Here is a 14,926-nt window from a genome sequence, read left to right on the forward strand (position 1 = left end):
TTTGAGCTGTTTTGGGGGCGTTTTTGAGGTGTTTTTAGGCGTTTTCAGGCGTTTATAGGCGTTTGGGGGCGTTTTTAGGGTGTTTTGAGGGGTTTTGGGGGCGTTTTTGACGTGTTTTTAGGCGTTTTCAGGCGATTTGAGGCGTTTGGGGGCGTTTTTAGGGCGTTTTGAGCTGTTTTAGGGGCGTTTTTGAGGTGTTTAGGAGTTCAGGCATAGGCGTTTGGGGGCGTTTTAGGGTGTTTTGAGGGGTTTTGAGGGCGTTTTTGACGTGTTTTTAGGCGTTTTCAGGCGTTTATAGGCGTTTGGAGGCATTTTTACGGTGTTTTGAGGGCGTTTTTGACATGTTTTTAGGCGTTTTCAGGCGATTTTAGGCGTTTGGGGGCGTTTTTAGGGTGTTTTGACGCGTTTTGAGGGCGTTTTTGACGTGTTTTTTGGCGTTTTCAGGCGATTTTAGGCGTTTGGGGGCGTTTTTAGGGCGTTTTGAGCTGTTTTGGGGGCGTTTTTGAGGTGTTTTTAGGCGTTTTCAGGCGTTTATAGGCGTTTGGGGGCGTTTTTAGGGTGTTTTGAGCCGTTTTGAGGGCGTTTTTGAGGTGTTTTTAAGCGTTTTCAGGCGATTTTAGGCGTTTGGAAGCGTTTTTAGGGCGTTTTGAGCCGTTTTGGGGGCGTTTTTGACATGTTTTTAGGCGTTTTCAGGTGTTTTTAGGCGTTTGGAAGCGGTTTTAGGGTGTTTTGACGCGTTTTGAGGGCGTTTTTGAGGTGGTTTTAGGCGTTTTCAGGCGATTTTAGGCGTTTGGGGGCGTTTTTAGGGTGTTCTGACGCGTTTTCGGGGCAGTTTTGAGGTGGTTTTAGGCGTTTTCAGGCATTTTGCAGGCGTTTTTAGGACTTTTCAGGCGTTTTTAGGGTGTTTTTAAGCGTTTTGGGGGTGTTTTTAGGCGTTTTCAGGCGATTTTAGGCGTTTCCGGGCGTTTTTAGGGTGTTTTGACGCGTTTTGGGGGCGGTTTTGAGGTGGTTTTAGGCGTTTTCAGGCGATTTTAGGCGTTTGGGGACGTTTTTAGGGTGTTTTGACGTGTTTTGGGGGTGTTTTTGAGGTGTTTTTAGGCGTTTTCAGGCGATTTTAGGCGTTTGAGGGCGTTTTTAAGGCGTTTTGAGCTGTTTTGGGGGCATTTTTGACGTGTTTTTAGGCGTTTTCAGGCGATTTTAGGCGTTTGGGGGTGTTTTTAGGCGTTTTCAGGCGTTTTCGGGGCGTTTTTAGGACTTTTCAGGCGTTTTTAGGGTGTTTTTAAGCGTTTCGGGGGTGTTTTTAGGCGTTTTGGGGCCATTTTCAGGCATTTTTGGGCCATTTCCACACCTTTTTGTCTGTTTTCAGGTGTTCCCAGCTGTTTTGGGGCCATTTCCACTCATTTTGGTGCCATTTCCACGCCTTTTTGCCCATTTCCACACATTCCCATCAGTTTTGGTGCCATTTCCCTGCGTTCCGGGTCCGTTCTGCCCCCATTGCCCCGTACAGGTGTGTGTGTATGGGGGGGGGGTGCTCTCAGTACCTGGGGTGGCGCGGGAGCAGCCCCGGCGCCCGCTTCGGGGGGGGCTCCCCCTGCGGGAAGAGGTCCCTGCCGGTGCGCAGGATCTGCTCCTCCAGCCGCTGGTGCCGCTGCAGGTCCCACAGCACCTTCTCCAGGCGCGCCTCCCGCCGGCGACCGCGCGCACACCCGCCTGGCACAGGGGGGACAGGGACACAGGGACAGGGAGCTGGGGGGCGCTTGCGGGCGTTTTGGGGGCGTTTTTGAGGTGGTTTTAGGCGTTTTCAGGCGATTTTAGGCGTTTGGGGGCGTTTTTAGGGTGTTTTGACGCGTTTTGGGGGCGTTTTTGACGTGTTTTTAGGCGTTTTCAGGCGATTTTAGGCGTTTGGGGGCGTTTTTAGGGTGTTTTGACGCATTTTCGGGGCGGTTTTGAGGTGGTTTTAGGCGTTTTCAGGCGTTTTCAGGCGTTTTTAGGACTTTTCAGGCGTTTTTAGGGTGTTTTTAAGCGTTTTGGGGGTGTTTTTGAGGTGTTTTTAGGGGTTTTCAGGTGTTTTTAGGCTGTTTTTAGGCGTTTTGGGGGCGTTTTTGAGCTGGTTTTAGTTTTTTTCAAGTGCTTTTAGGCGTTTTAGGAGCATTTTTGAGGTGTTTTTAGGCGTTTTCAGGCATCTTAAGGTGTTTTAGGGGCGTTTTTAGGGTGTTTTGAGGCGTTTTGAGGGCGTTTTTGACGTGTTTTTAGGCGTTTTCAGGCGATTTTAGGCGTTTGGGGGCGTTTTTAGGGTGTTTTGACGCGTTTTGGGGGCGGTTTTGAGGTGGTTTTAGGCGTTTTCAGGCGATTTTAGGCATTTGGGGGCGTTTTTAGACTGTTTTGACGCATTTTGGGGGTGTTTTTGAGGTGTTTTTAAGCGTTTTCAGGCGATTTTAGGCGTTTGGGGGCGTTTTTAGGGTGTTTTGACGCGTTTTCGGGGCAGTTTTGAGGTGTTTTTAGGACTTTTCAGGCGTTTTTAGGGTGTTTTTAGGCGTTTTGGGGCCATTTAAACGCATTTTTGGGCCATTTCCGCACCTTTGTGTCTATTTTCAGGTGTTTCCAGCTGTTTTGGGGCCATTTTCAAGCATTTTGGTGCCATTTCCACGCCTTTTTGTCCATTTCCATGCATTTCCAGCTGTTTTGGGGCCATTTCCACTCATTTTGGTGCCATTTCCACACCTTTTTGTCCATTTCCACGCGTTTCCATCAGTTTTGGGGCCATTTCCACTCATTTTGGTGCCATTTCCACGCCTTTTTGCCCATTTCCACGCGTTCCCATCAGTTTTGGGCCCATTTCCCTGCGTTCCGGGTCCGTTCTGCCCCCATTGCCCCGTACAGGTGTGTGTGTATGGGGGGGGGGGTGCTCTCAGTACCTGGGGTGGCGCGGGAGCAGCCCCGGCGCCCGCTTCGGGGGGGGCTCCCCCTGCGGGAAGAGGTCCCTGCCGGTGCGCAGGATCTGCTCCTCCAGCCGCTGGTGCCGCTGCAGGTCCCACAGCACCTTCTCCAGGCGCGCCTCCCGCCGGCGACCGCGCGCACACCCGCCTGACACAGGGGGACAGGGACACAGGGGAGCTGGGGGGCGCTTGCGGGCGTTTGGGGGGCGTTTTTGAGGTGTTTTTAGGCGTTTTCAGGCGTTTTTAGGCGTTTGGGGGCGTTTTTAGGGTGTTTTGAGGGGTTTTGAGGGTTTTTTTGAGGTGTTTTTAGGCGTTTTCAGGCGATTTTAGGCGTTTGGGGGCGTTTTTAGGGCGTTTTGAGGGTGTTTTTCAGGTGTTTTTAGGCGTTTTCAGGCGATTTTAGGCGTTTGGGGCCGTTTTTACACTGTTTTGAGGCGTTTTGGGAGCGTTTTTGACGTGTTTTTACGAGTTTTCAGGCGTTTTTAGGCGCTTGGGAGCGTTTTTAGAGTGTTTTGACGCGTTTTGGGGGCGGTTTTGAGATGTTTTTAGGCGTTTTCAGGCGTTTTTAGGCGTTTGGGGGCGTTTTTAGGGTGTTTTGACGCGTTTTGAGGGTGTTTTTGAGGTGTTTTTAGGCGTTTTCAGGCGATTTTAGGCGTTTGGGGGCGTTTTTAGGGTGTTTTGAGGCGTTTTGGGGGCGTTTTTGACGTGTTTTTAGGCGTTTTCAGGCGATTTTAGGCGTTTGGGGGGGTTTTTAGGGTGTTTTGACGCGTTTTGAGGGGGTTTTTGAGGTGTTTTTAGGCGTTTTCAGGCGTTTTTAGGCGTTTGGGGGCGTTTTTAGGGTGTTTTGACGCGTTTTGAGGGCGTTTTTGAGGTGTTTTTAGGCGTTTTAAGGCGTTTTTAGGCGTTTGGGGGCGTTTTTAGGGTGTTTTGACGCGTTTTGGGGGTTTTTGAGTGTTTTTAGGCGTTTTCAGCGTTTTTAGGCGTTTGGGGGCGTTTTTAGGGTGTTTTGGGGCGTTTTGAGGGTGTTTTTGACGTGTTTTTAGGCGTTTTCAGGCGATTTTAGGCGTTTGGGGGCGTTTTTAGGGTGTTTTGAGCCGTTTTGGGGGCGTTTTTGACGTGTTTTTAGGCGTTTTCAGGCGATTTTAGGCGTTTGGGGGCGTTTTTAGGGTGTTTTGAGCTGTTTTGGGGGCGTTTTTGACGTGTTTTTAGGCGTTTTCAGGCGTTTTTAGGCGTTTGGGGGCGTTTTTAGGGTGTTTTGACGCGTTTTGGGGGCGGTTTTGAGGTGGTTTTAGGCGTTTTCAGGCGTTTTTAGGCGTTTGGGGGCGTTTTTAGGGCGTTTTGAGCTGTTTTGGGGGCGTTTTTGAGGTGTTTTTAGGCGTTTTCAGGCGATTTTAGGCGTTTGGGGGCGTTTTTAGGGTGTTTTGACGCGTTTTGGGGGTGGTTTTGAGGTGGTTTTAGGCGTTTTCAGGCGATTTTAGGCGTTTGGGGGCGTTTTTAGGGTGTTTTGACGCGTTTTGGGGGTGTTTTTGAGGTGTTTTTAGGCGTTTTCAGGCGATTTTAGGCATTTGGGGGCGTTTTTAGGGTGTTTTGACGCGTTTTGGGGGTGTTTTTCAGGTGTTTTTAGGCGTTTTCAGGACTTTTCACGCGTTTTTAGGGTGTTTTTAACCGTTTTGGGAGTGTTTTTAGGCGTTTTCAGGCGATTTTAGGCGTTTGGAAGCGTTTTTAGGGTGTTTTGAGGCGTTTTGAGGGCGTTTTTAGGCGTTTTCAGGCGTTTATAGTCGTTTGGGGGCGTTTTTAGGGTGTTTTGAGGCGTTTTGAGGGTGTTTTTGAGGTGTTTTTAGGCGTTTTCAGGCGATTATAGGCGTTTGGGGGCGTTTTTAGGGTGTTTTGACGCATTTTGGGGGCAGTTTTGAGGTGGTTTTAGGCGTTTTCAGGCGTTTGGGGGCATTTTTAGGGCGTTCTGAGCCGTTTTGGGGGCGTTTTTGACGTGTTTTTAGGCGTTTTCAGGCGATTTTAGGCGTTTGGGGGCGTTTTTAGGGTGTTTTGAGGGGTTTTCAGGGTGTTTTTGACGTGTTTTAGGCGTTTTCAGGCAATTTTAGGCGTTTGGGGGCGTTTTTAGGGTGTTTTGAGCTGTTTTGGGGGCGTTTTTGAGGTGTTTTTAGGCGTTTTCAGGCGATTTTAGGCGTTTGGGGGCGTTTTTAGGGTGTTTTGAGGGGTTTTGAGGGCGTTTTTGAGGTGTTTTTAGGCGTTTTCAGGCGATTTTAGGCGTTTGGGGGCGTTTTTAGGGTGTTTTGAGGCGTTTTGGGGGCGTTTTTGACGTGTTTTTAGGCGTTTTCAGGCGATTTTAGGCGTTTGGGGGCGTTTTTAGCTGTTTTGGGGGCGTTTTTGAGGTGTTTTTAGGCGTTTTCAGGCGATTTTAGGCGTTTGGGGGCGTTTTTAGGGTGTTTTGAGGCGTTTTGGGGGCGGTTTTGAGGTGTTTTTTGGCGTTTTCAGGCATTTTGGGGGCGTTTTTAGGACTTTTCAGGCGTTTTTAGGGTGTTTTTAAGCATTTTAGGGGTGTTTTTGAGGTGTTTTTAGGCGTTTTCATGCGTTTTTAGGCGCTTGGGGGCGTTTTTAGGGTGTTTTGGGGGCGTTTTGAGGGTGTTTTTGAGGTTTTTTTTGCGTTTTCAGGCGTTTTGGGGGCGTTTTTAGGACTTTTCAGGCGTTTTTAGGGTGTTTTTAAGCGTTTTGGGGGTGTTTTTGAGGTGTTTTTAGGCGTTTTCATGCGTTTTTAGGCGCTTGGGGGCGTTTTTAGGGTGTTTTGGGGGCGTTTTGAGGGTGTTTTTGAGGTGTTTTTAGGCGTTTTCAGGCGTTTTGGGGGCGTTTTTAGGACTTTTCAGGCGTTTTTAGGGTGTTTTTAAGCGTTTTGGGGGTGTTTTTGAGCTGTTTTTAGGCGTTTTCAGGCATTTTTTGGCGTTTTGGAGTGGTTTTAGGCGTTTTAAGGGCGTTTTTGAGGTGGTTTTATGCGTTTTTAGGTGTTTATAGGCGTTTTGGAGGATTGTAAGGCGTTTTGAAAACGTTTTAGGGGTGTTTTCAGGCATTTTTAAGGGCTTTGGGGCTTTTTTAGGAGTCTTGAGAGCGTTTTTTGAGTGTTTCTAGGCGTTTTCAGATGTTTTGGGGGCACTTTTAGAGCGTTTTTAGGCGTTTTGGGGAAGTTTTGAGGTGTTTTTAGGCGTTTTCAGGCATTTTTAGGCATTTTGGGGGTGTTTTTGAGGTGTTTTTACGCTTTTCAGGCATTTTTAGGTGTTTTGGGAACGTTTTTGAGGTGTTTTTAGGTGTTTTCAGGCATTTTTGAGGGCATTTTGAGGTGTTTTTAGGAGTTTTCAGGCGCTTTTAGGCGTTTTGGGAGCATTTTTGAGGTGTTTTCAGGCGTTTTCAGGCATCTTAAGGTGTTTTGGGGGCGTTTTTAGGGTGTTTTGAGGGCGTTTTTGACGTGTTTTCAGGCGGTTTCAGGCGATTTTAGGCGTTTGGGGGCGTTTTTAGGGTGTTTTGACGCATTTTGGGGGCGATTTTGAGGTGGTTTTAGGCGTTTTCAGGCGTTTATAGGCGTTTTCGGGGGTTTTAAGGTGTTTTGAGGACATTTTAGGGGTGTTTTCAGGCATTTTTAAGGGCTTTCAGGCTTTTTTAGGCGTCTTGAGAACGTTTTTTGAGTGTTTTTAGTCGTTTTCAGGCGTTTTGGGGGCATTTTTAGGCCTTTTGGGGACGTTTTGAGGTGTTTTTAGGCATTTCCAGGCGTTTTTAGGCCTTTTGGGGGTGTTTTTAAGGTGTTTTCAGGCATTTTCAGGCGTTTTTAGGCGTTTGGGGGCATTTTTAGGGTGTTTTCAGGCATTTTGGGGGCGTTTTTGAGGTGGTTTTAGGCGTTATTAGGCGTTTATAGGCGTTTTGGGGGGTTTTAAGGCGTTTTGAGGACGTTTCAGGGGTGTTTTCGGGCATTTTTAAGGGCTTTGGGGCTTTTTTAGGCGTCTTGAGAGCGTTTTTTGAGTGTTTTTAGGCGTTTTCAGGCGTTTTGGGGTGTTTTTAGGGCGTTTTTCGGCGTTTTGGGGAAGTTTTGAGGTGTTTTTAGGCGTTTTCAGGCGTTTTTAGGCGTTTTGGGGGCGTTTTTGAGGTGGTTTTAGGCGTTTTCAGGCATTTTTAGGCGTTTGTGGGTTATTTTTAGGCATCTTGAGGACGTTTTGGGGGTGTTTTTAGGCGTTCTGGAGATGTTTTAAGGTGGTTTTGGCCAAATTTAGGCGATTGGGGGCGTTTTTGAGGAATTTTTGAGGTGAGTTTAGGCATTTTGAGGGCGGTTTTGAGGTGGTTTTAGGAGTTTTGGGGGTGTTCTCATGCGTTTTTGAGCGATTTTAGGTGACTTGGGGGCGTTTTAGGTGGTTTTGGGCGGTTTTAGGTGTTTTGGGGCCGTTTTTCAGGTGTTTTAAGGCGTTTTGGGGATATTTTAGGCATTTGGGAGCATATTTGGGGTCATTTTAGGCGGGTTCAGATGGTTTTAGAAGTTTTTGGGGTGGTTTTAGGGGGTTTTGGGGTGGTTTTAGGCTTTTTTGTGTGTTTTTAGATGTTTCTGGAGCTTTTAGATGTTTCAGGGTCGTTTTTAGGGTGATTTTAGGTGCTTCTGAGGTCATTTTAGGCGGTTTTGGGGTGATTTTAGGTCTTGGGGGGACACGTTAAGGGTGATTTTAGGCGTTTTGGGGCAATTTTAGCCATTTTGGGTGTGTCTTTAAGTGTTTTGGGACAATTTTAGCAATTTTGGGGGTGTCTTTAGGCGTTTCTAGGGTGTTTTAGCCGGTTTTCCTGTGTTTTTAAGCGTTTTGGGGTGGTTTTAGGCGTTCTGGGGGTGTTTTGGGGCGTTCTGGGGGTGGTTTTGGAGTGGTTTTAGGCGTTTTGGGGCAGTTTTAAGCATTTTGGGGCTGGTTTTAGGTCTTCTTTGGGGTGATTTTAGGCGGTTTTGGGGTGATTTTAGGCGTTTTGGGGGTGACTTTAGACGTTTCTGGGCTGGTTTTAGGCAGTTTTGGGGTGGTTTTAGGCATTTGGGGGGCAAATCTTGGCGGTTTTGGGGTGTTTTTACATCTTTTGGGTTGATTTTAGGGGGTTTTGGGTGTTTTGGGGGGGGGGTTTGGTACTCACCAGGGGCGCGGGGCCGGTCGATGAGGGCAGGTTTGGGGGGTGCGGGCTCGTCGTCGAAATCGAACTCAGTGGGGGCGGGAGGTCTAACGGTGGGGATCCCAAAATGAGCCCCCCATAATCCCCCATAGGCTCCCCTGAATACCCCGTAGACCCCCACAGACCCCATTAAACACCCCATAGACCCCCTTTAACCCCCCCAGACCCCCATAGACCCGTTTTAACCCCCCAGAACCCCTTTAACCCCCCGTAGACCCCATTAGACCCCCCCCAGACCCCCTTGAACCCCCCCAGACCCCCTTTAGCCCCCATAGACCCCCTTTAATCCCCCATAGACCCCCTTTAATCCCCCATAGACCCCCTTTAACCCCCCCATAGACCCCTTTAACCCCCCATAGACCCCTTTAACCCCCCCATAGACCCCCTTTAACCCCCCATAGACCCCCTTTAACCCCCCATAGACCCCCTTTAACCCCCCATAGACCCCTTTAACTCCCCATAGATCCCCCATAGACCCCCTTTAACCCCCCCATAGACCCCCATAGACCCCCTTTATCTCCCACAGACCCCCTTTAACCCCCCATAAACGGCACAGACCCCCTTTAACCCCCTATAGACCCCAAGCCTTTATACCCCCCACAGCACCCTTTAACCCCCCATAGACCCCATTAAACCCCCCCACAGACCCCCTTTAAACCCCCAGAGCCCTTTCACCCCCCATAGACACCCACAGACCCCCTTTAACCCCCCCATAGACCCCTTTAACCCCCCCATAGACCCCTATAACCACCCCTTTTACCCCCCATAGATCCGGTTTCCTGTTCCATAGGGTCCAGCCCCATAGACCCCACTCCCCATAAGTTGTCTTGCCCCATAGGGTGCTCAACCCTATAGATCCCCCATCCCCCACCCCCATAGACCCCCCATAACCCCCCCATAGACCCCCATAGACCTCAATACCCCCATAGACCCCCATAACCCCCTTTAACCCCTCATAGACCCCCCATAACCCCCCCTAGACCCCCACTTCTCCTCCTCCTCTCCCTCGCTCTGGGGCTGCCCCACAGCCCCCGGCTCCTCCTCGCTGTCCGGCTCCGGGGTGGGCTCTCGGCGGGGGCGGGGCTTAAGGCGGAGGGGAGGGGGGGGCGGCGGGGGGAGGGTCCCGTGACCGGAACAGCCTCCCGCCCCTCCCCCCGCTAAGAGCTCATAGAGGCGGCGGATGTCGGCGGGGGGGGGCAGCCACCCCCCGGGGGGTTCCCCCTCCTCATCGCTGCAGGGGATCTCCCACGGGTCCGTGACGTCATCGGGAGGGGGGGGAGGGGGTGGGGGGGATGGGGCGGGAGGAGGGGAGGGGGGGGAGGGGGAGGAGCGGAGGGGAGAAGGGGGAGCGTCCATTGGGGGGGGCTGTGGGGAGGGAGAGAGGTGTAAAGGGGTATATAGGGAGCCATAGGGACCCACAGGGTCCCATAGGGACCCCATAGGGACACATAGAGACCCATAGAGACCCCATAGAGATACATAGGGACCCATAGAGACCCATAGGGACGCATAGAGACCCCATAGAGACCCATAGAGACCCATGGAGACCCCATAAAGACCCCATAGAGATACATAGGGACCCACAGAGACCCCATAGAAACCCCATAGAGACTCCATAGAGATACATAGGGACCCACAGAGACCCATAGGGACCCATAGAGACCCATAGAGACCCATGGAGACCCCACAGAAACCCCATAGAGACCCCATAGAGATACATAGGGACCCATAGAGACACATAGAGACCCCATCGAGACCCATAGGGACCCCCATAACACGAACCGGAACCCTGATAACACGAACCTGACCCCCATAACACGAACGGGACACCGATAATACAAACCGGACCCCGATAAGACGAACCTGACCCCCATAACACGAACCGGGCACCCATAACAGGAACGCGACCCCCATAACACGAACCGGACCCCGATAACACGAACGGGACCCCATAACACGAATCGGAACCCTGATAACACGAACCGGACCCCTATAACACGAACGGGACCCCGATAATACGAACCGGGCCCTTCAGCTCCGGTCCCCTCAGCCCGCGGCCGCCATCTTGGCCCGGTTCCCGCCTCCCTCTGAGGCGCAGCTGCGCCTGCGCGGTTGGTGGGGGACGGGGGAGGGTTGCCATGGAGACGCCGCGGTCTTAAAGGGTCAACACTATGTGGGCCCCCTTTAAGCGGATAATTAATCACTGTAGCAATTAATTACGTCATTAACACGGCTGCCATTAAGGTTGTAATTAAGAGGGATGCGCAGGGCTCGGATTGAGAGCTCTTACTCCCGCCATGATCCCTTTACAACCCGCCATTGCCGCTTTAAGAAGCCTTGGGTCCACCCCGGTGCCGCTTTAAGAAGCGCTGACCCCCCCCCACACCGTTGCCGCTTTAAGAAGCGGCAGTCCCGCCCCCCGCAGTCACTGATTGGCTCTCGCGGCGTCACAGACGTAGAACGAACCAATCAGGAGGCGGCGTGGGGACAGCGCGGTCCTAAAGTCCGCTTCCAGTGTGGGGCCCGTCATAGGGCTCAAATTGGGTCCAATTGCTGCGATTTTGGGGCCAATTGAAGCGGAAACGAAGGCGGGGCAGGAATTGGCTCTTTTTTACTCAAAAGAGAGGCGAGGAAGCGTTAAATCAGCAGGCGGGAGCTGTCGGTCCGTGGCTGGAGCGGCAGGGGGCAATGGCGAGCAATGGGAGCTGGCCAGCAACAGGAGGTACCCATCAGTACCCGGCAATGGCCATCAATGTCGATTGATATCCATCAATATCCATCAATGTTCATCAATATCCATCGATATCGATTAATATCCATCAATATCCATCAATGTTCATCAATATCCGTTAATATCCATCAATATCCGTCAATGGCCATCAATGGCCATCAATGTCGATTAATATCCACCAATATCCATCAGTATCCATCAGTATCGATTAATATCCATCAATGTTCATCAATATCCATCAATATCGATTAATATGCATCAATAATGTCCTTCAATATCCATCAATACCCATCAATACCCACCAATACCCATCAATACCCATCAGTATCCATCAACACCCATCAATGCCCATCAATACCCATCAATACCCATCAGTAGCCATGAGTACCCATCAATCCCCATCAATCCCCATCAGTATCCAACAATACCCACCAATACCCATCAATACCATCAATACCCATCAATACCCATCAGTATCCATCAACACCCATCAATGCCCATCAATCCCCATCAATACCCATCAGTATCCATCGATACCCACCAATACCCATCAATACCCATCAATACCCATCAATACCCATCAGTATCCATCAATACCCATCAATGCCCATCAATATCCATGGATACCATCAATACCCATCAGTACCCATCAATACCCATCAATACCCATCAGTATCCATCAATACCCATCAATACCCATCAATATCCATCAATACCCATCAGTATCCATCAATACCCATCAATACCCATCAATATCCATCAATACCCATCAGTATCCATCAATACCCATCAATACCCATCAATATCCATCAATACCCATCAGTATCCACCAATACCCATCAATACCCATCAATACCCATCAATACCCATCAGTATCCATCAATACCCATCAATACCCATCAATATCCATGGATACCATCAATACCCATCAGTACCCATCAATAGCCATCAATACCCATCAATCCCCATCAGTATCCGTCAATACCCATCAATACCCACCAATACCCACCAATACCCATCAGTATCCATCGATACCCACCAATACCCATCAATCCCCATCAATACCCATCAGTATCCATCGATACCCACCAATACCCATCAATACCCATCAATACCCATCAATACCCACCAATACCCACCAATACCCATCAATCCCCATCAATACCCATCAGTATCCATCGATACCCACCAATACCCATCAATACCCATCAATACCCACCAATACCCACCAATACCCATCAATACCCATCAATACCCATCAATCACTCGGGGGGGGCATCGATCCCATTGCAATGGGGCAGGGCAGGCCCTGAGGGCTTTGTGAGTCACTGGGGGCTGCTGTTAATGAGGGTCAAGGGCAGCCAATCAATCACTGCCAATCAATCACTGCCAATCAATCACTGCCAATCAATCACTGCCAATCAATCAATGGCAATCACAGCCAATCAACCACAGCCAATCAATCAATCCTAATCAATCACAGCCAATCAATAACTGCCAACCAATCACAGCCAATCAATAATCAATAACTGCCAATCAATCACAGCCAATCAATCACTGCCAATCAATCACTGCCAATCAATAACTGCCAATCAATCAATGCCAATCAATCACTGCCAATCAATAGCTGATAATCAATCACACCCAATCATTAATCACAGCCAATCAATCACAGCCGATCAATCGCTGCCAATCAATCACAGCCAATCAGTGCCAATCGTTATCAATCCCTATCAATCCCTGTCACTCACTGCTAATCCCTATTGATCACTTCCAATCACTCAATCGCTGTCAATCGCTATCGATCCCAGTCAATCCCAATCAATCCCTGTCAATAACGATCAATCACTGTCAGTCACTGTCAACCCCAATCAATAGCTATCGATCCCAATGGATCCCTATCAATCCCAATCAATCCTGATCAATCCCTATCGATCCCACTCAATCCCGATCAATCGGTATCGATCCCAATCAATCCCACTCAATCCCAATCAATTGCTATTGATCCCAATCGATCCAGCTCGATCCCAACCAGTCACTATTGATCCCATTGGATCCCAATCAATTGTTATCAATCCCAATCAATCCCAACCAATCGCTATCGATCCCAATCAATCCCACTCAATCCCACTCAATCACTATCAATCCGTCAATCCCAATCAATCACGATCAATCCCTATCAATCCCATTCAATCCCAATCAATCCCTATGGATACCAATCGATCCCAATCAATCGCTATCGGTCCCAATCAATCGCTATCGATCCCAATCAATCGCTATCGGTCCCAATCAATCGCTATCGATCCCAATCAATCGCTATCGATCCCAATCACTCCCTATCAATCCCAATCAATCACTATCGGTCCCAATCGATCCCAATCAATCGCTTTCAATCCCAATCAGTCGCTATCAATCCCGATGAATGTTGATCGATCCCTATCGATCCCAATCGATCCCAAGAAATCCCAATCAATCAGTATTGATCCCTATCGATCCCAATCCCCATCGATCCCGATCGATCCCGATCGATCCCCACCAATCCCTGCCCCTCACTCCCCTCCCCTCCCCCCATCCGGTTCCTTTTCCCCTTCCCCCCTCTCCCCTTTCCCCCTCCCCCACAGCCGCGCCCTCCCCAGCAGGCCCCGCCCCGCCCCCGAGGAGGCCCCGCCCTTTTCCCGCGGAGGCCCCGCCCCCATCAGCCGCTGCATCCGGATTGGCCGAGCCCCGTGCAGGCGGGGCGGGACTTCCCGCGCCGGCTCCCCCCGCGTTTCCCGCCAAATCCGGAGCTGGGCCCCGCCCACTCGGTCCAGGAGCGCGGCAGAGACCGGGAGGGAGGAAACCTGGGAGGGGGAGGGGGGGCATGGACCCCATAGGGACACATTGGGACCCATAGGGACCCCATAGAGACCCAAAGAGACCCCATAGGGACCCATAGAGACCCCATAGAGACCCATAGAGACCCCATAGGGACCCATAGAGACCCATAGAGAACCTATAGTGACCCATAGGGACACCATAGAGACCCATAGAGACCCCATAGAGACCCCATAGAGACCCATAGGGACACCATAGAGACGCATAGAGACCCATAGAGACCCATTGGGACCCATAGAGACCCCATAGAGACCCATAGGGACCCATAGAGACCCATACGATGCATAGAGACCCCATAGAGACCCCATAGAGACCCATAGAGACCCCATAGGGACCCATAGAGACCCATAGAGACCCTATAGAGACCCATAGAGACCCCATAGAGACCCATAGAGACCCCATAGAGACCCATAGAGACCCATAGAGACCCATAGAGACCCATAGAGACCCATAGAGACCCATTGGGACCCATAGAGACCCAATAAGTACCCATAGGGACCCATAGAGACCCATACGATGCATAGAGACCCATAGAGACCCCATAGAGACCCATAGAGACCCCATAGGGACCCATAGAGACCCATAGAGACCCATAGGGACCCATAGGGACACATAGAGACCCATAGAGACCCCATAGGGACCCATAGAGACCCATAGGGACACCATAGAGACCCATAGAGACCCCATAGAGACCCATAGAGACCCATAGGGACACCATAGAGACGCATAGAGACCCATAGAGACCCATAGGGACCCATAGAGACCCCATAGAGACCCATAGGGACCCATAGAGACCCATACGATGCATAGAGACCCCATAGAGACCCATAGAGACCCATAGAGACCCCATAGGGACCCATAGAGACCCATAGAGACCCCATAGAGACCCATAGAGACCCATAGAGACCCATAGGATGCATAGAGACCCCATAGAAACCCCATAGAGACCCACAGACCCTCTAGACCCCATAGAGACCCCATACACCCCATAGACCCCACATTCACATCCATACCCAGGTACCCCATATCCATGCATCCCATATCCACACCCCTGTACCCCACATCCACATCCATGTACCCCACATCCCTGTGTTCCATATCCAGACCCATGTATCCCATATCCATATATACACATACCCCATACCCCATATCCCATACCCCACACCCCATATCCCATGTGCCCTGCCTTTAG

At 50.3% G+C, this 14,926-nt stretch overlaps 1 protein-coding gene across 1 annotated transcript; it reads right to left on the reverse strand.

The window, feature by feature from the left end:
* Positions 1–2,908: 2,908 nt before the first annotated feature.
* Positions 2,909–10,449, reverse strand: PAGR1 (PAXIP1 associated glutamate rich protein 1). Its single transcript, XM_061355449.1, has 5 exons — positions 10,440–10,449; positions 10,153–10,283; positions 9,118–9,398; positions 8,094–8,176; positions 2,909–3,084 (listed from the first exon to the last, which is right to left on the reverse strand). The coding sequence occupies exons 1-5, from the start codon at positions 10,447–10,449 to the stop codon at positions 2,909–2,911; spliced, it is 681 nt and encodes a 226-aa protein (XP_061211433.1).
* Between the last annotated feature and the right edge of the window lie 4,477 nt (positions 10,450–14,926).

Source organism: Neopsephotus bourkii, unplaced genomic scaffold, assembly GCF_033783945.1.
Source record: "Neopsephotus bourkii isolate Nb327-2 ecotype Australia unplaced genomic scaffold, CSIRO-AGI_Nbou_v1 NB_93, whole genome shotgun sequence".
NCBI classification, from domain to species: Eukaryota; Metazoa; Chordata; class Aves; order Psittaciformes; family Psittacidae; genus Neopsephotus; species Neopsephotus bourkii.

Coding starts and splice junctions, on each gene's coding strand:
- PAGR1 (XM_061355449.1), bottom strand. Junction 8,177..9,117: donor GAGGGAGAGGAGGAGGAGAA/GTGGGGGTCTAG, acceptor CCCCACCGTTAG/ACCTCCCGCCCCCACTGAGT. Junction 3,085..8,093: donor CGACCGGCCCCGCGCCCCTG/GTGAGTACCAAA, acceptor CCCCTGTGTCAG/GCGGGTGTGCGCGCGGTCGC.